This window comes from Carettochelys insculpta, chromosome 3 (assembly GCF_033958435.1).
Source record: "Carettochelys insculpta isolate YL-2023 chromosome 3, ASM3395843v1, whole genome shotgun sequence".
In the NCBI taxonomy this organism is placed as follows: domain Eukaryota; kingdom Metazoa; phylum Chordata; order Testudines; family Carettochelyidae; genus Carettochelys; species Carettochelys insculpta.
Genome location: NC_134139.1, coordinates 114,935,628 through 114,962,956, shown reverse-complemented (window position 1 = coordinate 114,962,956; position 27,329 = coordinate 114,935,628). Strand labels below are relative to the sequence as shown.

Here is a 27,329-nt window from a genome sequence, read left to right as displayed (position 1 = left end):
ACTTTCTGAACTACTGTTTTACTTTTGTAGATAAACAGCTCATTCAGTATACTGCCTTTCCACTCCTTGCATTCCTTGACGGGACTCCAGGTGCAACTGTTGAGGGTGGAAACTCCACTTCTGAAACCATGTCATCCCTAGACAAACCCTCAGAAGTGGATGAGCTTCTGGAAAGCAGCCTGGATCCAGAACCAACTCAAAGCAAGTTAGTGCGGCTGGAGCCCCTGACTGAGGCAGAAGCAAGTGAAGCCACACTCTTTTATTTATGTGAACTTGCTCCTGCACCCATGGACACAGACATGTCATTTCTGGATAACTAACATATAACAGGAACTCTGTATATATTCATCAAAACTATTTATTTAGGATATCATTTGGTATCTTAGTTTTTAGTAACAACTTTTGGTTGGTATAACCAGCTGTTGTGAAAGCTTGAGTCTGCTACCCTTTGTGTGTGCGCACAAAGAGCTGTTTAAATAGTTGTGTAGTTATACAAGATGTCCTAGACATAGTTGAATATACCAGAATTTTTTAATTGCTGTCAAATATTTGGTATTTATGGAGAATACAAAAATCCAGGTAATCAAAATTCATGTTAAGTAACTTGTTTTTTACTTTTTGGTTTTATGTATGAATAGAATAACTGTACTGTGTAGAAAAGTCTTTTTGTTTTCAAACTGTTTAAAAAAAGTTGGCTTTGTGCAAGCAGGGTTTTAAAAAAAAAAAAAAAAAAAAAAAAAAAAAAAAAACTGTATCTCTCTTTTTCTGGTTGAATTGGGAACAAAAATGCCTGTTACCTAACTGACTCTTGGTTCTTAATTCTTCAGTGACTGTGATCATACATTACAAAGGAGAGAAATGGAAGCTTATCAAGATGGAAGCACTTGAGCATGCAAGCAGCTCCTAACCTGAACCATCTACTTTGATAAAATAAACTATGTAGGTGTGACTTGTAAGGGGGCATCTACTTTTTTAAAAAAGCTGGTTTTAAACTGGTTTTCAGATGAACTGTTGAAGTAATTTGAGTTCATGCTGGCATATGCCATGACACATGTAGCCTTAGTTTTCTGTTCCAAAACAATTTTTAAAACCAGTAATTGGTGTGGGATAAACTTCATGGTCAGGCTGGTTTGTGTGCTGTAGCTTGAGGTGAAAGATGTACTATAATACACTAACAGCTGAGAGAGTAATAGTTCTGATATCACTGAACAAGATCCTGTTTTTACCTACAGATAAGTCTCTGTTCACTGATATGGGGGTTTTAATGCATTCTTTCACCTGATCACCACCTGTCTTCAAGCTACTTTTAGGCAGGAAAAAAGTCCCCTTTTGAATTCTGCTCAGCTCTTATGCATAACTTACCAGCAGTAAACAATTGTACAAAGCTTAAGCTATATCTCTACAAAGATTAAACCACCAAGCTGCCTAGAGTAGTAGATTTGATCTTAGGGCTAAAAGATGCAGTGTAGATATTTGGGTGAGGGTGGTGTGTGTGTGTTGTGGGACCTTATGCTTGCAGAGTTCCAGAACTCAAGCCCTGGACCATATATCTACACAGCAGTTTCCCAGGCTGGGAGCCTGCAGCAGCTGATTTCAGCCAGGCATGAGGGTTTTATGGCTGTAGATCAGGGGGTGGCCAGCCTGTGGCCCATAAGCCAGAAACAAGCCTGCAAAACAGGTAGTGATGCTGTCTTGATAGCTGGCTGTCAGGCATGGGGTTGGCAACCTGTAGCTGTAGATGGTACTGTGGCTGACCTGCCCTCTAGCTTGCTGCTCTGCTATAATGAAACAGGTTAATTGATTTGATGGCTGACAGGATCTGGCTGTTAAACCAATTAAATTGAGTGATTGGAGCTGGGGGCAGTAGTGCTGCTGAGGCTTCAAACAGCTGTTGAAAGAAAAACATTCCACTAACTTTCTAGATACTTTTGTAGCACTTCCTTCACTCTCCATCTTGAATATACATCAGTTGCAGACAGAAAATAAAGCCATGTCTTTCAGAACTTTATTGATAAATGTTGAAAATGCCTGTACACATCAGCTTCATCTGCCTCCATTTCACCAGTTCTGAGTAGAAAGTCAGTCTTCCTTAGCCTATGACGACAGTGTGGAGTGGGAGCAGATTTAGAATAAAAACAAATGATGTAGAGAAGAACTAGCTCTAGACACACCCTACAGCAGACTATATGAAGACTGCTGAAGTACAGCTCTAGGTTCAGACTCAGTCTCAACTGCTGGCAGAGTATACACAAAACCAGCCCACTAGCTCTCAGCTTGATAACAAAAAAACTAACAGTATTTAAAAATGATTGTTGTAAACCCATGTTTTAGACTCCAGGGAGCAAATTGTTGTAGCATATGTATTTTTCCTGTGTCCCTTTGGTCAAGGATAAGGCATATCTAAAACTACCACTAAAGAGAATAACTAACGAAGGTGCAGGGTTGAAATTCCTGCAATTAGCACTTAAGATAAATGCATTTATGTAATTGTAGAATCACAACTGTGCAAAGAAGCATTATCTGCCAGACAAAATGGTGCATGTTACATGGTGTTAGCTGCACTGTGTGTATTGAACATTTAAGCAGGCTTTGAAGACAAGGCAACATTGTCAAAAGTAAACCTAACTCACTTAAAATTCCTCCTATAAATCCTATTTTAACACCATCTAAGTAAATACAAAGTTCCAAGTCAGTTGTTCTTGCACTCTTTTGCTACTCATCAGTGGGAGAGGGAAGGTGGGAAACAAGTCTGGTTTTACATTTTTCACATCCACAGCACTAAACTTAAAATACTCCTAGGAAAACAAATGCCACACTAATCACTAAGAAGTCATTCAGAGAAAGAGGATATGCTCTAAAGGTAGTCATGCACAACAAGGCACAGTCTATTACATGGGTAGCAAGCACACTTATTTACAAACTACAGTTTAGTCTAGAATACTGTTAATTTCAAAGTGTGAACTGAAGCCTTCAGGTGTGAAACAGCTCAGTCGAAATCACGGTTTGTAAGAACCAGGGGAGCCACCAGAGTCCACACATACAGCACAATGCCAATCCAGCTGGAAGATATCTTCACCCAGACAGATGGCCATTTACTAGTCATCATCTCATAAGAAGAATCAGGACTGAAAAAGAAAGAGTATGATTACAGGGACATTCATTTGTGTGTGATTTTTGTTATCTGAAGGTAGACTATTGTAAAAAGATTATCACTATGCCTCAAGCTCATGCTAGCTTGGATTTGATTTCACTCAAAAAATTTTAAGTCCCTACCTTTTTCTGCAGGAAGCACAAGCAAGTAAGAGTGCATGACAGTGCTATTTGTAATGACTTGTTTTTTCCTTATTCCTGTCAAACTTAGTTAGGACACCAGAGTCTTCAGTGATTATTGAATATTACTGATTTAAGGTACTACTAAGATTTAGTCACAGAATCAAGGTTAAGTGAATATGTTTGTGAACCTGGCTGTGCACAACAGAGAAACACTCTAGGCAAAAATTTAAATACTTATATTGGCTCAATTAGTAAAGACAAAAAGCTCAAAACCACAAAAAAAATTAAGGTGATATTTTAACCATTCCTCAGACACACACACGTTCATATTTATACCCTTCCTTTGGGATCTGGTGTGAGAGGCATAGGTCCAGGCCTCTACCTGGCATGCCAAAAATGTCTGATGGTCCACATATCCCTCCTACATGGTGATTGCATATATTATAGGACCAAGGAGCTGTCATGAATATTCACAAAAATGCTCAGCCTTCCTTTTCCATACTAACCTCCTCACCCTATTGTACTGGGGTATCTCACCTACAGATTAGCATACTTTCAATTTCAAGTAATGTCAATTAATTGCCAAAGCAAATAGGCAGTAAAAGTATTTGACAACATAATATCCAGATCTAGTATCAATACAGCATTCTTGCGGTTATGTGGTATCTCTTGGCAGCTACTCAATAACAAGTAGGATATCTTCATGTCACCCTCCTATTTGCGAGTCTATTGCAGGCTGATGAGCCTGATTCTGGAGCTGCAGATCTGATCACAAAAGAGGCAAGTGGTGGTAGCAGTTGGAGGGACACTGAGCAGTTTTTGACACCTCCTTCTTCTCTGCCTCTCTTCATCTGCACTGTGGTGGTACCTCTAAGTGCACCACTCCCCTCAGATTACTGTTCTCCACAGCAGTTTTTCAGTTGAGTCTTCAGCATGTCCTTTTCTCCCTTGCACTAGTCCCCCAACGCTCCTCTGTCCTTTCTCCAACTCTGAAAACAGAATCTGTTTGCAGAGAAGGTGCTGATCAGACATGTGACCAGTCCAATGAAGTTGTAGATGAATGATTAGGGTGTCAATGATGGTCATGTTTGACTCTTCCAGGATGCTAGTGTTCATGCACCTATCCCTCCCAAGAGATAGTATTTTCCAGAGGCAGCATTGATATTGTTCAAGTGCCTTCAAATGATGCTTGTATGTTGTTCAGGTTTCACATGCATACAGTACCACTGGCACTACCACTGTGCATTATACAAGGAGGTTTGTCTTGGGATAGATGTGCCAGTTCTCAAAGACCCTGTATCTCAGGTGGGTGAAAGTAAAGCTTGCACAGCTCAGACAATGCTGGATTTCCGCATCAATGTTAACTTAAGTGGAAAAATTACTTCCAAGATATGGGAAGTGCTCCACAGCTGCCAGCAGTTCTCCATGGACTTCAACAGAAGGTACATGAGATTGTCCCATCGGTGAGGGTTGGTCGAGTACCTTGGTCTTTTTGATGTTCATTGTGAGGCTGCGATACTCATATGCTTCAGCGAAGGCACTTTAGATTGTCTGAAAGATTGTGGGTGAAAGAGCAGCAAATGTCATCTGTGTACTGAAGCTCCATGATAGAGTTCATGAAGGCCTTGCTTTCAGCCTTCAGTCTCCTGAGATCAAAAAGCTTCCCGTTCATTCTACAGACAGTCTTTCACACCATCTGGAAGCTTGCCATCAATGAGGTGAAGGCTCATGGTGATGAAGATGCAGAACAGTGAGGGGGCAAGGACACAGCCTTGCTTGACTCCTGTTTTGACCTCAAAGGGGTCGCTTAGGGATTGGTTGTTGCTCAATACTGTGGCAGTCATGTTGTCATGAAGCAGCCTCAAGAAGCTAATGAATTTTTTGGGGCAGCTGATCTTTGAGAGGATGGTCCACAGGACCCTATGTTTGACTGAGTTGAAATGCTTTGGTGAATTCGATGAAACTCGTGTATAAGGCTTATTTTTGTTCAGAACATTTTTCTTGCAGTTGCCAGGCAGTAAAGATCATGTCCACTGTTACTCACAATAGTCAGAAGCCACACTGGGATTCTGGGAGAATTTCTTGCGAGAGTGGCAGGAGTCAGTTTGCAAAAATTCGGCCTAAGATTTTCCCTGTTGTTGCCAGGAGGGACATGTCACGATAGTTTCAACAGTCCAACTTACCGCCCTTCTTGAACAGGCTGACTATCAGTGTCTCTGAAGTCTCGCTGCGTCTGTCTTGAGAATTAGGAGATATAGTTGTTCGAAGAGCTCTGGCCTGCCTTCTTTGAAGACTTTGGCAGGGATTCCACCTAGTCTGGTTGCCTTGTTGGACACTGTTGCTCCGAGGGCAGCTTGGATCTTAGGGTAGGAAATGTTACAAGATCATATCTAGGAAGTTGCGGAGGGATTTGATCAAGGGAATCCCTCGACTGAATCTAGGACCAAAGGGGGAGGGCGGTTGCAGAGCAAGAAGCAATGGCTTCATTGTCTTTCAAGAGTTGGGCATCATCCTTTGATCTCAGGGGATTGAATCCATGGTTTCTCAGTGCATAAACAGCTTTGGTAGCCTTGAAGAAACCTCTCGTAATATTGATGTCTAAAACATGTTGGAGTACTCGCACCTTCTCAATCCACCACTTGTTTTCCAGTGTCTGTTTTATACTGGACTTCTGCCTTGGTCTTGGCATGCACACCTCTCGTTGTGCAGTTGATGTTGCTTTGTCAAGCCCTAAAGGCCTTCATTTTTGCCTCAGTCAAGCATTCCATTTCCACACTGTTCTCAAACCAGTCCCGATGCTTCCTGCACTGATAGCCAATGGTTTCTCCACTAACTCCAATAATGGCATTTTTCAATTGACAACAGTGCTCTTCCACATCTTCAAGGAGTACTGTCAGCAGCTTCCTTTGGAGTGCTATCTGGAAGTCACTTCATCTGATGGGGTTCTTCAAGCCTTGTATGTCAGATCTGTTTCCTCTGACTTTCCATTTGATGACCATCCTAATTGCCACTGTGAAAAGAATAAGGTGGTAATTTTTCCCACAGCCAACAGCTCTAGTCATTGCACATGATACGGACATCATGCCAATCCGAAGCGCGGACAATGACATATAGTCTGAGGTGCCAGTGTTTTGATTGAGGATGTTGCCATGAGGTCTTAAAATTTGTTTTTATAGCAGAAGAGGGTGTTCATGACGAGCTTGCGTTCTGCACTTTTGTAAGGAGGAGCACTCTATTGGAGCTGCTTTTGCCAACTCCTTCTTTCCCAATGGTAAGTCTGCAAGAGGTCTGCGTCTCTTCCAACCCTGGCACTGAAATCCCCCAAAAGAATAATCTTGTCTTTGGAGATGTCTTCCAGGACTGTGTCTAATTGGGTGAAGAACTTCACGTCATCTTCAGCATCTAGAGTTGATGCATAAGCACTGATGACAGTTGCTTGTTGGTTTTTGGCAAGATTCGAGCAAGGTCATGAGATGCTCACTGATGCTGACATGGACTTCACATAGCATCTTTGTCAGTTCATTTTTGATGGCAAATCCTACTTTATGAATTCTTTTTACTTTCTTTGGGGTTCCTTCCCGGAAAAAGCTGTACCCTCTGCCTTCTTCTCTTAGCTGTCCCTCTTCTGATCTACACACTTCTGCCAGGGCAGCTATATCTATGTTGAATTGTCACAGCTCGTGGGCAATAACTGACGTGTCTTTCGGGTGGTGCACTGTCTGGGTTGTCCATTAAAGTCTGAATAGTCATGTTCCAAAGTTTGCTGTTCGACTTAGACCACATACAGATGAACCCACTGGGTGCAATTATCCAGTCAGGGGGGTTGAGCAGGACTATGTTTAGGGCACTTTTTCTAGCCGCCTCCCCATGTGGGGTGAGCAGAGCAGATTCTAAATAGGACTGCTCAGTCATGGATGCAGCAGCCAGAATGTTCTACCACCTCAGTCCCCAAAACAGAACAACTAATACATATATCCACTGCCTATATGCTGGTCCATGACTAAAAACTTCCAGCTTTCACAATCCTGCTCCCAACGCCATTTGCCATAGGGCTTAAGTTTAGGAAAGTAGTACACAGAGGAAGACACCTGCGTACGACTTCTTTTAACTTGGGGAGACTGTTGCACTTCAGCTGCCACATGGCTCTTGAGGGATAGATGGCTTAGGTCCAATGGCATGGGATCTACAATGACTGGAAGTCTCCTGTCTGCTGCAGCCTTCATCCACTTTCACACCCATTGCACCACAACCCTTGCTATACTCCACCTATTCTGCCATTCAGGACTTTTAGGATTGTTCTTTGTCTGGACGCTCCATCTCTCTCTCTCTCTCTCTTTTTTTTTTTTTTGTCTCCATGGATGACCCTGCTGGGAGCAAAAGACTCCCTACAGTATCACTCTTAGGTTCACTGGAACACACAGGCCCACCCACCACAACAGGATTATGATCTGGACAGTGAGACATGGTCCTTTGACAGATTTTTTTTTTTTAATCTATTTGCCCCAGACCCCTAAATGGCCTCCTCAAGGATTGGGTTTAGCAGGCCAATGAGCAAACCACTGAGCTATCCCTCCCCACATAAACACTTTCCCTATGTGCCAAATGATACCTCAGCACTATGGTAATGAATCACAGCCATGGTCTGAAACTAAGATGTCTCAAAAAATAAAGAACATAAATTCCTCTTATTACAGACAGAAAAACCTCAAATAATTTCTCCTAAAAAAGACAGGGGAAGGGAAATTAGGTAACAGCAACATCCTAACTAATATTCTTTGTTACACAAACTTGTACTCAGACCACAGCACTATGCCCCATCAATAATGCCTTGTTCATATGCACACACTGCTCTATCTGGCTCCCTTACAAATTTCCTGAATAACTAAATCACTTTCTCACTGAATTTATCCTTACACAATCTTGGATTTGGAGACTTGTGAAGGAACTACTACAAGTGATATGATTATCCAGTAATTTAACTACATTTCTCTGCTGTGTACTCAATAACAAGATGTCAAACAAAACTGTGTGCTGAAACATTCTGGAGGCTACGTGCACTCCAGTTAATCAGAGAAGAATTTTCACATCAATATTTACAGTGAAGCATTTCAACAGCACAGACACAAAAACAAAAGTAACTGAAAGATTAGTGTGAAATTCTAAAAATACTCCTGGCAAAAAAAATGCCTAAGGTGAGCCAGTCACTACTGTGTGTAGTTAGAGGTCTTTGAGCATGACCACCCACCCATCAGGGGAAGAAAAAAAAAAAAACATCTTCTGGGCGCATATATCACAAAATCTCAACACACGGTCCAAGGATGCCAAACAGAAGGTGAACTGCGATAATACTTTCTCTACCTTGCCTCTCAATAGAAGGTCAGTAAGAATACCCATTAGCTACACTTACTAGTCTGCTGAATTAGAGTACGATTCTACACCTTCACCATCTGCTCCATGATTAAGTAAAGAAGTAGAGCTCACCTGTAACAATAACCAATGCCACTAACTAAGAATTTGTAGTAAAAACTACACATTTCATACATAGGATTAACTGCTGCACTGCATGAAACCTTAAATCCTAAAACCTTCAGTGTCTTCTGCATTCATTACTGTTACAAAATCTGAAGTTATGTATGTACCTGTACCAGTTGGTGAGGGTCATCATGATATACAGCGAGGCCAGGAAAAGCATGAAGTGAAAGAAGGAATAACTGTATGTAACTCCATCCCTTTCATTATCGACAGCACGATGGACATCCTCTCCATCATCCAAAGAGCCGTCACTTCTGGGTACTCCATCCTCTATCAATGTTGATTCATCACTGGTTAACGTCAGTTTGTTAACCTGGCTGTTGTTGGATGTCCGAATGCTGTGTTTCAGGGGAATAAAAACAGTACGTTATCAAAATAAAAATAAAATTTTAATAATCTGATTATTAGCAGTAGCACAAGTCATTAAATACTAATTAATTCACCTCACCTTGAATACAGAACACACAGCAAAAACAGAATAAGTCCTACAATTCCTTGTGCATCCCACCACTGGACAACCTGACCTTGGCTTGGAATGGTAGTGGTGTTGTAGCCAATTATGCTCAGCAAGCTTGGATTGCACTTCCTTTCTGAGTTGGGAAGGAGATTAGAAATTAAACAAAACAAGAACAGGGCAAATGGTTTTACAATGCACTAAGACTCTCCTAGAGTGCATCAAAAGTTCCCTAGTGTGGTTTTGGCATAGTGTAAGCATGTTCAAGCATATTAAACTTTTAATGCACGCCAGCAGGGTCTACACAGATCTATTTGTGCACTTCAGGTATCACATTCCTGTTCTGTTTAACTAGCCTTTATACTACACAATAAATACTACCCAGTTCTACCTCAAATGTACTCTGGTTGAAGATTTAAACTATGTGAAAGAATACTATAAATATTTTAAAAGCTCAACTGCATTTACTAAGTTACCAAATAGCAGTGTATACTGATAAACACAGAAGAGAGAAACCGGAGTTATGTGCTCCTACTCTTCTTATTATTGCAGTTATAGCCCATGGCTAGGGTCTCAATGGCAGCAACACAAAAGAAACACAACGTAATACTTAAAGTTGAAAGCTTTACATTCTAGAGTCATTTTTTACTACCTTGAGGGCTAATATTTGGCAGACTTTCAAATTTGTTGTCTGCAGTGGGATTTTTGAGCAGAGAGTTCAGTCACTTCAAACTGAAAGAACCACAACCTCCTTGCATGTATCCATTACATAAAAATGACACTTCTTTTAAACAGCTGTAAGCACCTAACTGGTTTGAAGCACAAACTTAAAATGAGCTAGATAGGCCATCTAGTATTCTGCTAAAAAAATATAATTTACTTAAGTTCTAGAGGTTTGGACTTTGTTTTTAAAACAATTTGCCAGTGTACATACAAATGATCTCATGTGATCTCTTAAAAGTTAGGAGAGCCAAGAGATCATTGGCCATTTTCATGAAACATCTGTAGCAAGTCCTGCATCCTTCCACACACTGCAGCACAGTTACACATGAAAAGACAACCTAAAAAACTGAAACTTGTTCAGAGCCAATACATGGACTCAGACAAGGGTCATGCCTCTGACAGATCATGTTCCACAATGCTGTGTTTTAACGTTATCTAGCAAACGGATGATCATGGCAGAATGTGTGTTTCTTGTTTTTCTTTTAAGAACACTAGGGAAAAAAAAAAAAAAAATCACACAATTTCCTCTCCTATTTATCACACTGAAAGAACATTAAGGCTGCAAAATGAAGTTCTGGAAAGTTAAAAAAAATGAACCTTAACTGCACTTATGCATGGTAGATTTAAATTACATGATCAGATTCTATTTTATTCACAAGGCAAGATATGGGTTTCGGTTTTAATGAAAGCTTTAGGAAAATCCTTTCTATCAAGGGTAGTAACACACTAGAAAAAGTTAACTTGAGAGGTCACGGAATCCCCGATTATGAATAAGTTAGAAAAACACTATGGCAGCATAAGCATATTTGATCCTACTTTGGTACAGAGGGATGGATTGCTTAAAGTCCCTTCCAATCTTACATATGCATGATAAATATTTTCTTCTCAGTCTAGAATCTTCCTCACTCCTGTCACTTGCCATTTTTAACAGCTTTACAGAGAATGAAGATCTTAGACAAAAACGCAAGCTTGTCAAACTTACCTGGTTCATTGGTCATAGCGGACCATGTTAAATACATTGTATAAATTGTGATTACCGATGACTGCAACAAACCAGATCTTGGCTGAGATTCCTACATGAAAAAAAGGTGGAAAACTAAACTGGGCAAGCTGAAAAAATGTCCATGGTTAAAATGGTAGCTACAGAAATGCTTCTGAGTTAAAACAAAAAACTTCACTGAACACCACCACATACCTGGATCTTAGGCAGAATTGACATTACAGAAGCACCAATACACAGCAACATGTTAACACTTATGAATGCCTTATTTTCAGAGCAGCCCTCTGGATGAGTGTAATAAACATAGAATAAGACAACAGCAACAAGAGACAGCAGGTAATTTAGAGCTGTAGCCGACAGCAGAGCTGTGAAGAGAGAGAAACAAGACCATTAAGTTTGCATTAAAAGAGCATATGTTATTAGCTTTAAAGAGTACCTTATGATTGTGCTGCTATGGACACATTTAAAATACTGAAACTTTAAAGTTTTAAACATTTAACTTAGACACATTCCTTCAAGTAGAAATGAAGTTTTATCTTGTTTAAACAGCACCTAACATAATGGGGCCCTCATTCTGCCTGAGGCCTCAAAGTGGTATGATGAAGACAAATCTCACCATCAATGGGAAACCTGAGACCAAGACTTCAGCTGGGTATTATTGGTACAAGCTTTTTTGCCAACACTGGTTGGCTAAAAGCAAGACAGGCAAACATTCACCAACATGTCTAAATTAATTTCATTAACAGCATTCCCCACAAATAAAATCAACAAAATCTCGAGCTGTTGAGAGATATTTATAAGCAGCTCTCTATACACTTAATCAATATATCTTTTGTAGAATTATATAGGCTTACAAGAATCTCAAACCACATTTTCAAAAAGCAGACTTGCCAGGCAATCAGGGAACTAGCCAACTTGGCCACTTTTGCGTCCTTACAATTTTGTTAAATTTCAGTTTTATGATCTCTCATCTCCAGTGCAGTGGTTTTTAACTGTATCCTCTATTTCACCCCAGTCATTATACATATACCAAGAGGTTTACAGAAAGAAAAAATTAGTTGAGATTATACAATCAAGAGAGAGAAGCTTTGGCTTGCTTTATTTTCATAGTACCTAAATATAATAGTTTAGTAATGAAACTTGTACTCGGTCAGGATGTTGCTGAATCCCCATCAATCACCATTGACCACTATACGTTAGAGGTCGTCCACGAGTTTGTTTACCTTGGGTCCACCATCACTGACACCCTGTCATTGGACACTGAGCTAAATAGGGGGATCGGAAAAGCGGCCACAACTCTGTCCAGACTCAGCAAGAGTGTGTGGAACAACAAGCTGTACACTCACACCAAAATGCAAGTCTACAGAGCCTGCATCCTCAGCACCCTCCTTTACGGCAGCGAGACTTGGACCCTGTATGCCCGCCAGGAAGAGAGGCTGAACGTCTTCCACTTGCGCTGCCTCAGGTGCATCCTTGGAATATCATGGAAGGACAGAGTGACCAACACCGCCGTCCTCAAGCAAGCTGGAATCCCAACCATGCACACCCTCCTCAGGCAGCGTCAGCTCCACTGGCTTGGCCACGTCCACAGGATGAATGATGGAAGGATTCCAAAAGACATCCTGTATGGTGAGCTAGCCTCTGGCAAAAGACCTCCCGGACGCCCCCAGTTGCGCTACAAAGATGTTTGCAAGAGAGACCTCAGAGAGGTAGACATCGAGCTGGACAACTGGGAAGAACTAGCAGACGACGGCGGGGTTACACAAGGGCCTTCCGAAGGGCGAGATGAGGATCAGACAGCTAGCAGAGGAGAAGCGAGCGCACAGAAAGCACACTAAGGACTTGTCAGACACCCACCACATCTGCAAGAGATGCAGCAAGGACTGTCACTCTCGTGTGGGTCTTCATAGTCACAGTAGATGCTGTAAATGAAGTCCTCAATTGAAACTATAAAGGGCGCGATCCATACTCTATGCAGGCTGAAGGATGCCTACTACTACTACTACTTCTAGTAATGAAACTTTAGGCCTGTGAGGTAAAGAGCAATACGTAAATTTCATAGTTAACATTAACCTCTGCACCAATGTAACCTAAAAAATCCACATCTGGTAACTTCTCAGTAATTTGGTATCAAGTAAAAAAACCCAGATACTGCATAAACAATAGAGCTGGAATCTATGGAATGAGAGAAAATGCTGTTTATGAAGGCAGAATCTCTTCTGCACATTAAACTCTTGGCAAAATGGCATTATACACTATATTAGTGCATCTCGCCTCCAGTAGGTTTTCTAAATGCCCACTGAAATGGGATGAAAATTCTGTTACCTGCATACCAGCATCTCGAATTTCCTTCTTCCATTTTTTCAACCCAAGATTCATTCCAAGAGTGAGCAAAGTCAATAAGCAAGACCAGCTGAATAAGAATGAAGCAGAAGGCTCCAGCCATACCAACATAAAACCACACTGTAAAGAAAAAAGGAGATGCAATAAAATTCGGAGCAATGACATTTTTACTCCTCAATCTTAATTTTTTACTTCCTACAATTGCAGAGGAAAAACGATAGAGGGAATCAGGATTTACATCTTAATTTAAATATACTTATTTTAAAATACATTATAACTTCATCACATACAATGAAATATAATTCAGTGTTATCTTACCAGTTGTAAAGGGTCCCTCTGGGATGAAGAAAGCTCCTACATTAATTGCTATGGCTACAGCAAATTTGAAGAACCAGAATCTAAAGAAATAAAAAAGAAATCCTAGGTGTCACAGCCCCCCCTGCTTTATGAAAACTTGCTTATGAATATACATAACTCAAAGACAATTATGTAAAAATTGGTCATGTCACATATTTTTAAACTTACTATCTGCTGAACCTGTATATTTTATTTGTGTGTATCATTCTTGTTTGTGAAGTTATAAATATGAATTAAGAATCTTTTTAATTCTAGATGTGCTAATCAGAGCTATTGTGATACTTTCGGAACTTAATGGATCAGTACTCAGATGAATAACCCTTGAATGATTTTATTCTACCTGTAATCCCAAACTGTAGTTGGTCCTAGAAAAAGCGAGTGAACATGCTACCTGGTACTGAACTCCATTTTGAATCTGTCACTTTTCCATGCGGATGGGAAGACTGAATGAAGTTTTCCTGCCTAGGGGGAAAGTCTACTTAAGGAATGGAAAGCAATTGGGTCTTAGTCCTCAGATGGCTTTTGGAACTGCCTACCCACCTTAAGAGGATACACATTAAGAAACTTGGAAACAAAAGATCTGCAGTAAAAAGGATGAAGGTCAACTGCTGAGACTGAGTCAGAAAAAAGATCAGCTGTGTCCTGAGATAAGAATAACTGTTTCAGATGAGACACTGCATGGAACAAATTTTTTGTGGATTAGAATCAGAAGGCATTTTTTTTTGTTTTTTTTAACTCAGTAACTTACTTTGATCTGCCTGTTTTCATTTGCAATCACTTTAAACTTACTTGTCATACTTAAGACATGGTTTTCAAAAACATCTCCATCCCACTGTAAATAACTTACCTAGAGCAGAGCAGAAGGGAAAGCAACGAACAGGCAAACCTCTCTTTCATTGACTAAGGGGGAGAACATCTCTATGGTTCTCAACTAGTGGTTCTATGCAGAGATACTCTGATATGCCAGCTTGAATGTACATAAAGTTCTATAGAGGAACAAATGTCTATTTGGAGAACTTTTAAACATTATAAATTGGGTGAGGGAGAAGCACACAGAAAGAGGGGACTACCTTAGAACTTTTTTTAAAAAAATAGGTAAAGATTATTTGAAATTCTGGATGATTCAGTACACTAATCATACAATCTATAAATACATTATCCCCAGCTTCTGAATCCATGTGAGATGTCTGCTTTCCTCCTCCTCAGCCGCAAAAATAAGAGTAGGTACAAGCTTTGTATGAATAACATGCTTAAATTCCAGATCCTTTTTAGATTACATACAAGTGTACAGTGCCTATACATACCTATCTACTTTAACTTTTGGGAAGAATACTGTATTCCTACAATCTAAAATTGCTGGACAGTCCCAAGAGTTATTGCTGGCTTACACAAAAACTGCTGGAGTTCTTTAGGCTTTTGTTTGGATTACTCTGATAAAAAATAAGAACTGCAAAGACAGCATTCACTTTACAGCATTTATAAACTTACACAATTAAAGTAACTGTCCTACTAGATATTGTCTGATGGCTCCAACTTGCACAAGAGTGTGAAAAAATTTACAGGTATGTATAGATACATTCTAGGGCTGTCAATGAATCAGAGTTAACTCACACCAATAACTCAAAATTTAATCACAGTTTTAAATGAATAGACCACCAAGCCACAATCACAATACAGAATACAAAATATACAATGCTTATTTTATCTATTACAAATATGTCTACTGTAATAACAATTAAAACAGTATTTTTCAATTCACCACCTAAAAGTACAGTAGTGCAATATCTTTATTGTGGAAGTACAACTTACAAATATAGCTTATGGTTACATAATTGTATTAATAAAAACAAAAATATAAACTTTTAGCGCTTACAAGTCCACTCAGTCCTACTTCTTGTTCAGCCAATCACTAACAGAAAAAGTTTTTTACGTTGCTGCCCATTATGTTATTTGTGTATATAATTCTACGTTTATAATTTCTACTTTCATGATAAAAAGGATTGTACTACAGTACTTGTATAGACGTGAAATGAAAACTACTACTCTTGACTTTCTCTAATCCAGATGTCCATGATCCAGTAACACTCATGGTTTGGACTCTGGACAGGGAGGAGACAGCGCTATGTGCTAATGCTCCCCTCCCCACCCCCAAATTGGGGAAGTGGCAGCACAGCAAAGCACATGTTCAGAGGATTTTTCCCCCGCTGCTCCCATAGTGGTGGGGGCCAGTGCCTCCTATGCCCCCCCCAGGAGTGGGATGCCAGGTAAGTGCCCCATCCGCATCTCCCTCCCAAACTCTGTACTTCCAGTGCTTCCTGTAACCTCCCTCCCAGATCCTGTATGTATCACTGTTACCTTGAAATAAAAATTCAGTACTTTACAAAATGTTTTTATTTTCACCTTCAAAGCAAAAAAAAAAAAAAAAATTTTACACACACACACAAAACACACATGGTCTTGAAAATTCCATAATCCAGTACAGCCTGTTTCCCAAAATTGGTGGATTGAAGAGGCTCACATGTATTTACTTTATTTTACAGTGCAAACATTTATAATAAATTTAGCACTGTACACTTTATATTCAGTATTTAACAAAAATCAGTATGTTTAAAAATAATCATGATTAATCATGCTTTTAATAATGGAATATCATTTATATTTGAATGCTTTCAATCACTCGATAACCAAAGTAAAATACAAGGTCTCTGTTCTGTCGTAGTCTTGCTGTTACTGATTTAAAAAGCATCATTGGAGATGCATGTATAAATTTTAAAAAATTAAATTTACATGCAACTACCCCAATGGATACCCCCCGGGGGGGGGGGACGACCAAGAACACACTGCTTCTGGCAGAAGTGTTTAAAACTACATTATAATTTTTTAGTAATAACAAAACAGTTAAACCCTCTAGATATGCGTCAAGCTTGTGCCCAGAAGTAACTAGACAGTCAGGCTAGCAACCTGAGAATATTCTAGTGCTAGGACTCAAATGGGAGAACAACTGGGGCTTGCTTGTCTACACCACCACCTTCCTTCGAAGGAAGGATGGTAATTAGGATTTTGGGAGTTTACTAATGAAGTGCTGCCGTGCGTAGGCAGCACTTCATTAAGCAAATTCCCCCCCACGGCAACTCCGAAGTTTTAAACTTTGAGGTACCGCAACGTGTCTAGCCGCAGCGCACCCACCGGAACTTCAAAGTTCCTGGGAAGTAAGGGGACTTCAAAGTTCAAACTTTGAAGTACCAGCGGGTGCGCTGCGGCTAGATGCGTACTGGTACTTCAAAGCTTAAAACTTCAGAGTTGCCGCGGGGGGGAATTTGCTTAATTAAGTGCTGCCTATGCACGGCAGCACTTCATTAGTAAACTCCCAACATCGAAGGAAGGTGGTAGTGTAGAGACGGCCCTGGTCTGCCAATAGTACCTCAAGAGCAGACAGTATGAATCTCTAAGCCAAAGATGTGCCACAAAAAGGTTATTTGAGAAGAAGAGCTCTTTTAGGTTAAAAGGCTTCATGCCACACAGAATGTACATACATTTTTAATAAGAAAAGTGTCTTAAAATCTGTTAAAAGGTATCCTTTTCAACTTTACCCACATCAGGAGCTGATATATGTGCAAGAAAGATGGAAGTGCCAGAGATCCAACCAGATGTTGGTAATCCTAGGTACCTATACCACAGTGTGCATTTGTGATAGTATGCAAAATCAAAGATACCAAATTACCATCTGACATGGGAAATACTTCCTCCTCTTGCTTATATAAAAAAAAAAAAAAGAGACATGCTGCAAAAGCCATCTACTTTAGTCCTATTTTAGGATATAGTCCAACAATAATGGCTTCTTGAATAACTAATATTTTACAATTATGTTTGGTTAGCCTATCCTAGATAAGAGTATAACAAAATCATTTCTCTTTACCAAATTAAAAAAAATAGAGAGGAAAAATTATTTTGATTTCTTAAAAAGTCCTCTATTCTTTCTTTAGTATTTGCAGCATAAACCTGTGGGGAAGAGGGAAGACTGCACTTTGCAGCTAGATGTCCCAAGGTATCCAAGTCACGTAAAACATGAATATCCTAGCAATGAAAGTAGGAGCTTTTAAGTCTCCACTGTGATCTTCCACCAGTAAATTTAGACTGGAAATTGTCAAGTTATCTAGGAATCTCTTTTGTCTTGAATGGGGTGGAAACAACCTTAATTTCAAGATGCCTCTAGACAAATCTTCCATAGCTGTAATCTAAAAGCAAAAAGCAAAGCTTTTACAACTGAAGGGATATATGACTGTGTCCATCCCCCTACCTTGTGCACACTAATTTAATAACCTTTGCCTGCATTATACTTCCACCTGCTAAAAAAATTCCTTTTTCACATCACAGTTGATCTGATTAGTGAGTAACTACTGGGTATTATTTTGTCAAATAGCCACGTCACATATGTACACACACACAAACCATAACAGTTGTTCTCATATCTTACCCATTGTGCACTGCTGCTCGTGGATCATTGCTGCTCTTTACTTTGATCATCAACAAGGAGAAGAGAAGGAAGAACATTGCCATACCAAAGCACACCCGGTACACTGCTTTGTATCCAACTAAGACATCGCAATTCATCTGGCCATGCACACCAGGAATGGTAGTTCCAATTCCTCCATCACAGAATCCAGGAATCTACGATTGAAACATTTTGAGCTTATCAATCATCTATAAAAAGTTTCCAATGAAGACAGTTTATTATTTAAAAAAAAAAAAATCACTGATGTCTGTAAATTCATTTATACCACAACACAGCACTTTAAACATTACATTGCATATCTTCATGAATTATGTATGCAGGCAGCCCATTAAACAGTGTCTCTCTGCTTTTTAGTATATGGGTTAGAATGATAAACAAACAAAAGCCTGCCAAAACAAAACACCACCACACAACCTCAAGACAATTCAGACAAGAGGACCAAGTCACCACCATTTTTTTGTCAGAGGGGTAGCCGTGTTAGTCTAGATCTGTAACAGCAACGAAGGGTCCTGTGGCATCTTATAGGCTAACAGATAACTTTTAAGCATGAGCTTTTGTGAGCAGAGACTCACTTCATCAGATGCTGGTCATGGAAATCTGCAGGGCCAGGTATAAATAAGCCAGAGCAAGGCTGGGGATAACAAGGTTAGCTTTGGGATTCATGAAGCAATTTAAATTCCATTTGTTGATCTGAAGAAGCACCAACAGCAACCCTGGAGTCCTGAATATTTCTGACAATTACTATGATGGTGATTAAATCAAAAGGAAGACATCCTTCAATGTATTTGGACACATGAAAAATGTAAGCCTCCAAATGGGCACCTCGTCAATTAAGCACAAAGTATCAGGAACAGCCATGAAAATACAGTTGATAGCATATCTATCCCATTTCTATCCATACCAGTACATTAACAACTCATTAAAGTCTAATGTACTGCAACTCATGCCTTACAAGACCATAATGTAAGTTTTACAAGTGGTTAGAAAGGCTTTTCCCCCCAGAGTTCTAAAGTGGTTACTGTCCTATAGCACAAAGAATATTTATAGACACTAACTCAGGACAAGACACACATCTTCTGCAATATTAGAACTGCAGACCAACTAACATTACAATCCTTTTGGGATTCAATTGTTTATAGTTTTACAAGTTCTGTTTAACTATCTGATGATGCCAAATAATATTACAAACATGTTTACTAACAGCCATGCAAGAACCTCATAGCATCATGTCACAAGCTTTCATGGTGTCAGTTCAGTATTTGGTTACATATGTTCTACCAAAACATGATACCAGAAAAATAATGACCTTCTTCAGCTGTCCCTCCATTCCTGGTATTAGCATTACACAGGCAACGCTCACTCCAAGCAGCAAGAAGAAAGCATAAATCAGCCTAGTAATAGTGGAGTTGTTTCCAGTGGGGCAGCATCGGCACAGAAGACATGGGGCACTGCCACATAAGCATGGTATCTGGAGGAAAGAGATTATAAAACAGTTTAAAAATGAGTTATGATGGTATTCAAAGATTTAGGCAGGATATGTGGATTTTCAGTAAAGGAAAATACTTTGTTATCTAGCCCAGTGGTTCCCAATCTTTTCAGTAACACAGCACGCTTCCATGAGACAACCAATTCCATGACACACATACTTTTTTCAAAACAAAAAGCAGTGAAGTAGCACTTTAAAGACTAGCAAAATAATTTATTAGGTGAGCTTTCGTGGGACAGACCCACTTCTTCAGACCACAGCCAGACCAGAACAGACTCAATATTTAAAGGCACAGAGAACCAAAAACAGTAATCAAGGAGGACAAACCAGAAAAAAAAAAAATGATCAAGGTGAGCAAACCAGAGAGTGGAGGGGTGCGGGGAAGGTCAAGAATTACATTAAGCCAAGTATGCAGACAAGCCCTTATAGTGACTCAGAAAATTCCCATCCCAGTTCAAACCACATGTTAATGTGCTGAATTTGAATATAAAAGCCAGCTCGGCTGTTTCTCTTTGAATAGCAGTGCGATTTTTTTTTTTTTTCAGTGACACACATACTCTTAAGTCATTAACAGAATGCCCCATTCCATTAAAATGTTGACTAACTGATTTGCGGATCTGGAGTGTTTTGATGTCTGTTTTGTGCCCATTAACCCTTTGTCTAAGGGAGTTAGAAGTCTGTCCAATATACAAAGCATCTGGGTATTGTTGGCACATGATGGCATACATGATGTTAGTAGGGGAGCATGAGAAAGTGCCCGTGATTCTGTGAGTAGCCTGGTTAGGTCCAGTGATGGTGTTTTCCAGAGATGATATGTGGACAAAGCTGGCAGCGGGCTTTGTTGCAAGGAAAGGTTCCAGGACTGGTATTCCCAGGCTATAGACTGTGGCTGTTTGTGAGGATCCTCATAAGGTTGGGAGGCTGTCTGTAGGAGAGAACAGGCACATCACCTAGGGCCTTCTGGAGTGTGGCATCCTGATTAAGAATAGGTTGTAGGTTTTTAATAATTCGTTGCACTGGTTTGAGTTGGGGGCTGTAGGTGATGACCAGTGGTGTTCTGTTCTGGGCTTTTTTGGCCGATCTTGGAGTAGCTGGTCTCTGGGTATTCATCTGGCCCCGTCGATTTGGTTTTTTTTACTTCTCCTGGTGGGTAATTCAGATTTATGAATATTTTGTAAAGATCTTGTAGTTTTTGGTCTCCGTCAGTTGCATCAGAGCAAATGCGATTGTATCTAAGAGCTTGACTGTAAACAATGGATCTAGTTATGCCTGCAGGATGGAAGCTAGAAGGGTGTAGGTAAGTATAGCGATCAGTTAGGTTTTCGGTACAGTGTGGTACTGATCAGGCCATCCTTGATTAGTACTGTAGTATCCAGGAAATGTGTCTCTTGGCATGGAGTAATCGAGGCATACGTTGAGGGTGGGGTGTAGATTGTTAACGTCTCTGTGGAATTCTTCCAGAGCCTCTATACCATGGGTCCAAAGCATAAAGATGTTATCAATGTATCTCAAGTAGAGGAGGGGTAATAGTGGACAAGAGCTGAGAAATCATTGTTCCACGTCAGCCATAAATATATTAGCATATTGTGGGGCCATGCGGCTGCCCATAGCAATTCCACTAATCTGGAGATATAAATTGTCCCCAAATTGGAAATAATTGTGTGCGAGAACAAAGTTACAGAGCTCAGACACCAAATCGGCTGGTGTCATTTTAATGGAATGGGGCATTCTGTTAATGACTTAAGAGTATGTGTGTCACTGAAAAAAAAATTCACACCGCTATTCAAAGAGAAGCAGCCGAGCTGGCTTTTATATTCAGATTCGGCACATTAACACGTGGTTTGAACCAGGATGGGAATTTTCTGAGTCACTATAGGGGCTCGTCTGCATACTTGGCTTAACCTAATTCTTGACCTCCCCTGCCCCACTCTGATTTGCTCACCTTGATTTTTTTTTCCTCCCTGATTTGTCCTCCTTGATTACTGTTTTTGGTTCTCTATGCCTTAAATATTGAGTCTGTTCTGGTCTGGCTATGGTCTGAAGAAGTGGGTCTGTCCCACGAAAGCACACCTAATAAATTATTTTGCTAGTCTTTAAAGTGCTACTTGACTGCTTTTTGTTTTGATAGAATATGGACTAGCACGGCTTCCTCTCTGTTACTATACTTTTTTCAGCTGAACTGATTGTTCATAAATGTCACCATTTATTATGGTTACAGTCTTAGAGAGCTTTGCAATATAGTACAGCATCTACAAGCTGAAAAAGGATCAAATGCATTAGCGTTTCAGATAAACCACAGAATCCACCATGTTAGACAGCGAATACGGTCACATTTTCAAGATCTGCTCAACACCATGCTAGGGATGTTGAGTAAATGAGTAACCACTGAAAGCAGACTCTCCTCCCTACCAGCCCATTGTAGCCAGGACTTAAGCCACATACCAGCTGTGACAGGTTCTCACCCTACATCCCTCCTCTCTGCCACAGCAAGGAGAGGGGATTGGCTCCTCACCAGCTGGTTCAGGCCGGGAAGCAATATTCCAGCTGCCTCCTGACGTGAATAGGGTCCTGCGGGGTCATCAAATTTGTCCTCCTTTCCTCCCACCCCCTCCCAAACACACAGTGGCTCTGCAAAGATCCATAGTAAGGGGAAATTGATGAAATGTCATGGCACACACTTGGACAGTTCTCACAACACACTGGCTGAAAACCACTGGTGTAGCCCACCTCCTTATCAGTGAGAGATGATTCCTTATAAAATGTCACATTGTTGTGTCTAGCCCAGTGACTATTCCCAGGGATTAGGCTTCTACACTGCAACCTACCATTACAAAGCTTATAAAAGACTGCATCAATGCACAATGTAGGTTATTTCTGTTTCTTTGAGTGCAGCTGTTAACTTATTTGGGAGAAAGGTCATAAGTTTGGAGTTATTTTGGTGAGGGAGGGGGGGCCCTGAATAGTGCAGTCTCCACCTCAGAGAGTTTACAGTCTATGTATAAGACACAACAGCTGTATACAGACAAACCAACGGCAGAATACAAGGAAAAAGTGACAATAGTGGTCAGCATGACAGGCAGTGGTCTCAGCATACCAGCAGCCTAACCACTGTCAAGTTTATTGCAGGCACCATGGTAGCATTTTAAGAAGGGATTTGCAGAGAAATAAGGAGATAGTTCTGAAGATGTTTACAGGGAGCTCCTCCCAAGTTGGAAGGATAGCATGGAAGTAAACATGAAGACACTGTTTGAAAATTTAACAAGCAGGCAATGAAAGTCGGCAACATTAAATCATTAAATGGTCATTTGCATGGCCATTTCAAAGTTCTGGCCAAGTGTGGCCACAGCGTGAATAAATAAAAACTCGTTATCTAAAGAGAGAAGCAATTTTTGGAGACCTGTTCCAAAGAACAAAAAAGAAACATTCAAGACCTGGTGAAGCATCTGAAAAGTTAGGTCTCCTTAGACCCAGAAAAAGATGGAATGGCTTTAGTTAACGAATGTATGCAAACCACTTACAGTTTTAAAAGTCTCTCTCTCGTTATGCATTCTTCCCTAAAGTTAGCCTTTTAAACCAATGTGGTGTTCAAGCTTATCTGGTCTCTCTATTCGCATGATCCTAAAAAGAGAACTTCACATTCTTACTCAGACCTTGTCCACGCTACCATGATAGCCAGAGTAGTGTAACTTGTATCATCTTATGTCATTCCCATAGGTGGAGTTGACATAGCAACTGCAGTGAGTTGACCTAAGCTACACCACACTACAGCTATGTCTACACTAGCACCCCCCCCTTCGAAAAGGGGGATGCTAATGAGACACTCTGGAATATGCTAATGAGGTGCTGCAATGAATATGCAGCACCTCATTAGCATAATGGCAACCACAGCACGCGATCCAAAGTGGCACTTTGGAAGTGCGGCTCATCTACATGGGGTCCTTTTCAAAAAATCCGCACACTTCAAAATTCCTTTATTCTTATAACCAATAGAAATAAAGGCATTTCAAAGCATGCGAGGTCCTTTTGAAAAGGACTCCATGTAGACAAGCTGTGAACAATCCAAAGCGGCACTCTCGAAGTGCCGCGACTGGTGTTATGCTAATGAGGCGCTGCATATTCATTGCAGTGCCTCACTAGCATATCCCAGTGTCTCATTAGCATCCCTGTTTACAAAGCAGGGGAAGGGGGCTAGTGTAGACATAGCCTACACCATTTGCTTAATTAGCCAAAGCCAGCACCACTTTAGGAAAATTGACCAGACACCTTTGGAATGATCAGGGTATTGAACTTCATACCAAGGCAGCAGTTTATCAGGCAGTTGTCCTGAATACCCTACTGTATGGCTGGGAGTCTTGGACAATATATCACCACCACGTTTTGAAACTCGATGGGAAACTCTCGTTTACACTTGCCCCCAACTTCCAAAGGGTCATGTTAAATCAGGGCAATGGGAGTTTACTAATGAAGTGTTGGTGAATATGCAAGTACTTAATTAGGCTAATTCCCCCCCCCCACGGCAACTTCAAAGTGTCAAACTCTGAAGTGCTGGCATGCGTGTAGCCACGGGCACTCTGAAGTAGTGTGGGCACTTCAAAGTGCCTTTACTCCTCAAAATTTTGAGCACACGCATGCCAGCACTTTAAAGTTTGACACTTTGAAGTTGTTGCGGGGGAGAAGTAGCCTAATGAAGTGCTGCATATTTACTGTAACTGTTGCACTGATTAACATGCCCCCTTCGAAGTTGGGGGCAAATGTAGACCCAGACAATCAGTTCCACATGCGCTGTCTGAGGAAGACTGCCCATGTGAATTGGTGGGACAGAATTCCTACGACAGAGAGGTTCTTACACTGTGTGATGTCATGGGCACAGACACAATGCTTATGAACAGTTTCACTGCATTGGTTATGTTATAAGGATGGATGAGATACTGATACTAAAGACGGAAAGTGCTCTATTGGTGGTTAATATAAGCATTATAAAGACCTCTTAAAGGCCAATGTGAAGTCATGTGGCAAATCTCTCAATGATCTGGAAACTCTAGTTCAGGACAAATTGTCCTGGTGGCAAAAGTCTCATAGGCTGTGTCTACACGTGCCCCAAACTTCGAAATGGCCATGCAAATGGCCATTTCGAAGTTTACTAATGAAGCGCTGAAATGCATATTCAGCGCTTCATTAGCATGCGGGCGGCAGCCGTGCTTCGAAATTGACGCTCCTTGCCGCTGTGCGGCGCGTCCAGACGGGGCTCCTTTTCGAAAGGATGCTGCCTACTTCGAAGTCCCCTTATTCCCATGAGCTCATGGGAATAAGGGGACTTCGAAGTAGGCGGCGTCCTTTCGAAAAGGAGCCCCGTCTGGACGCGCCGCGCAGCGGCAAGGAGCGTCAATTTCGAAGCACGGCTGCCGCCCGCATGCTAATGAAGCGCTGAATATGCATTTCAGCGCTTCATTAGTAAACTTCGAAATGGCCATTTGCATGGCCATTTCGAAGTTTGGGGCACGTGTAGACACAGCCATAGAGAACAGACAGGCACAGTTAACCCAATAACTGTAACACTCCAAGCATTAAGCTAGCAAGTCCATTTCAAAAAAGTCACGTATATGCATATACAGTGCTTTCTTTGTGTTGATAGTTGCTCGTACTCAGTGCCAGCACCTCAGCAGCCCGTCACAGGATTGGCTGGGAGAGATGTGGGGAGGGACAGGGAGCTGGCTGAGTATAGAGTGTTTTTCCCCCCCCCTCACAAAAAAAAAATTGTGCACATATACCTGTACAGAAGGATCCCAGATGAATCTGGAAATCACTCGGGAACAGGTAGCACACAGATTATTTTCAGTGAGGGCACAGGGTTGCTTTCTACATATACTTACCTAAATATCCAAGTCATGTTCAAGCTAGAATCCAGAGATAATAAAAACTATGTCTACATGTGGAAAGTAAGTTATGTTAGCAAACTGTGAATTACTGTATGATTCATGCTGGTAACATCACTAGCAGCTAAAATACTCATTTTAAAAACAGTGTTACCCAATGTTTAACTAGGACCAGGTGGCATATTTTATTTTTAATCATAAATATGTCTAATCATGTCACCATCTCCAAGCAGTTGAACACACTAACACAAAAGCTACATTTCTTCCAAGATGTCTTTTTTTCTACTGCAGACACATAAGAAGAATCTGTGCCTCAATGAAAATATATGATTTTACTAATATATGTATACCTTCACCAATACAGGTTACATTTATTTATTAAATAATTATGTTTACCAACCTAACCAATTCAAGAGTAAATCAGAAAATAAAAAAAACCTTCCATCTTTCTGAGTAAGAATAACTCTTTTGATTTTTAAAATCATGATAATGGGCTATACATAAGCAAAAGTCAAATAAACAACAGCAGATCTAGTTAACTATAAATCGGGATTACCAAACAACAAGAAACTTGTTACAGTTACTACCAATCTCTCACACCACATTCAATAGGCTCTATTTCTACATTTAACACACAATATTTACTCTTTTTTTTTATGAAGACTAAAGGAATTCTGCTTGTACATTACATTCTTGTTTTAAAACAAAGGTGTTCATTTAACACAGGGTGTAAAACTATTTTAAACCCAACTCAATTACAGAGGACACTAAGTGCCATTGATTTTTTAAAAAATTACTATCTCCAAAACAGTTCTTGTTCCCTATTCTATTTGCACAACTAAAATATAGAACAATAACTTGAAGATAATTAGCAAGACAATGATATCTTAAGAAAAAATGTTTTCCACATAGAGAAGTTATAATAGTTAATGTGTGAGTATGAGTTTTTAAGTCTTAAGTAAAACTGTTCGTTCAAAAATACGCTACTTGGAATCAGGACTAACCAGCAGCACCGAACAAGGCTCAGAGCGAGCGTGACATCATGTGACTGTGCTGCAGTAGCAGGAGTGCCTCGGGGAGAGACTGAGATGCTCAGAGGATGCTGGCGCTGCTGGTGCTAAGCGAGACATGAAGAAAGAACTAGGCGTGTCTAATCTCGGTAAGATGGAGGCAGCATTTTCGCAGAGTAGCTGCAAAAAACGGTGAAGAGAAACACTACGACTCTCAAGTCGCGTCTGTTACACGTTCTCTATTTCTCCACATCCGAAAACAAGGCAGCGCGTTTGCCGGGGCAGAACACGTTCCTCGCCCTGACAACAGGCACCTGCGGCCAGGGAGCTCAGCGGAGCCGCAGCCCGACGGGCCCTCCCTTTTCCCACCACCGAGAGCGACGACGCGGAGCAGCGAGGAAGCTGTAATGGGGAGTGTGGCTGTGGGCCAGGGACCGCGGCCCCACAGAGGGGAGCGGAGCGGGGCGGGGCCGCTCTCGGGAAAAACCCGGCGGCAGCTGGCGGGGGGGGGGGAGGTGATACAGCCCGGAAAAGGGCAAATTGGATACCCCGAGAGCCCCGCGCAGAACCCGGGGAGACGCGCGCGCTCCACCCCCCCCTTACCCAACTCGCCATGGAACACAGGCCCAGGACGCCCCCCATCTCTCAGGCGAGCGGCGGATTCCAGCGCTTTAAAGATGGAGGCAGCTCTCGAATCCCGCAGTGTCTCCCTCTCTCCGTCAGCTTCTTGTTTACCCTCTAAACAGACACATCCGGACCCGCTGA

At 41.0% G+C, this 27,329-nt stretch overlaps 2 protein-coding genes across 4 annotated transcripts in view; one reads left to right on the top strand and one right to left on the bottom strand.

The window, feature by feature from the left end:
* Positions 1 to 2,660, top strand: part of HSF2 (heat shock transcription factor 2) — a 34,884-nt gene extending 32,224 nt beyond the window's left edge. The window contains exon 13 of the mRNA XM_074990649.1: positions 31 to 2,660. Within this exon, the coding sequence (XP_074846750.1) occupies positions 31 to 320 (290 nt within the window). The 3' untranslated portion in view covers positions 321 to 2,660. The remainder of the gene's footprint in view (positions 1 to 30) is intronic.
* SERINC1 (serine incorporator 1) lies at positions 1,989 to 27,329 on the bottom strand. Of its 3 annotated transcripts, none has more exons than XM_074990652.1 (10): positions 27,177 to 27,329; positions 19,502 to 19,663; positions 18,157 to 18,350; positions 13,644 to 13,723; positions 13,308 to 13,445; positions 11,178 to 11,347; positions 10,965 to 11,055; positions 9,254 to 9,395; positions 8,913 to 9,143; positions 1,989 to 3,125 (listed from the first exon to the last, which is right to left on the bottom strand). In XM_074990652.1, exons 1-10 carry the CDS (start codon positions 27,204 to 27,206, stop codon positions 2,987 to 2,989), a joined length of 1,377 nt encoding a protein of 458 aa, XP_074846753.1. In that variant the 5' UTR covers positions 27,207 to 27,329; the 3' UTR covers positions 1,989 to 2,986. The 3 variants fall into 3 exon arrangements, with proteins under 3 accessions (XP_074846753.1, XP_074846752.1, XP_074846754.1); XM_074990651.1 differs by having other exon boundaries at positions 27,168 to 27,325; XM_074990653.1 differs by lacking the exon at positions 27,177 to 27,329 and adding an exon at positions 26,559 to 26,882.

What these genes read in the sequence shown, in the direction of transcription:
- SERINC1 (XM_074990651.1), bottom strand. Translation starts at nt 27,206, where the DNA reads ATGGGGGGCGTCCTGGGCCTGTGTTCCATGGCGAGTTGG. An exon ending in CAATTCTGCCTAAGATCCAG is followed by an intron (nt 11,056 to 11,177) that starts GTATGTGGTGGT and finishes TTTTTCATGTAG; the next exon opens with GAATCTCAGCCAAGATCTGG. An exon ending in CGCTATGACCAATGAACCAG is followed by an intron (nt 9,396 to 10,964) that starts GTAAGTTTGACA and finishes TTCCCAACTCAG; the next exon opens with AAAGGAAGTGCAATCCAAGC.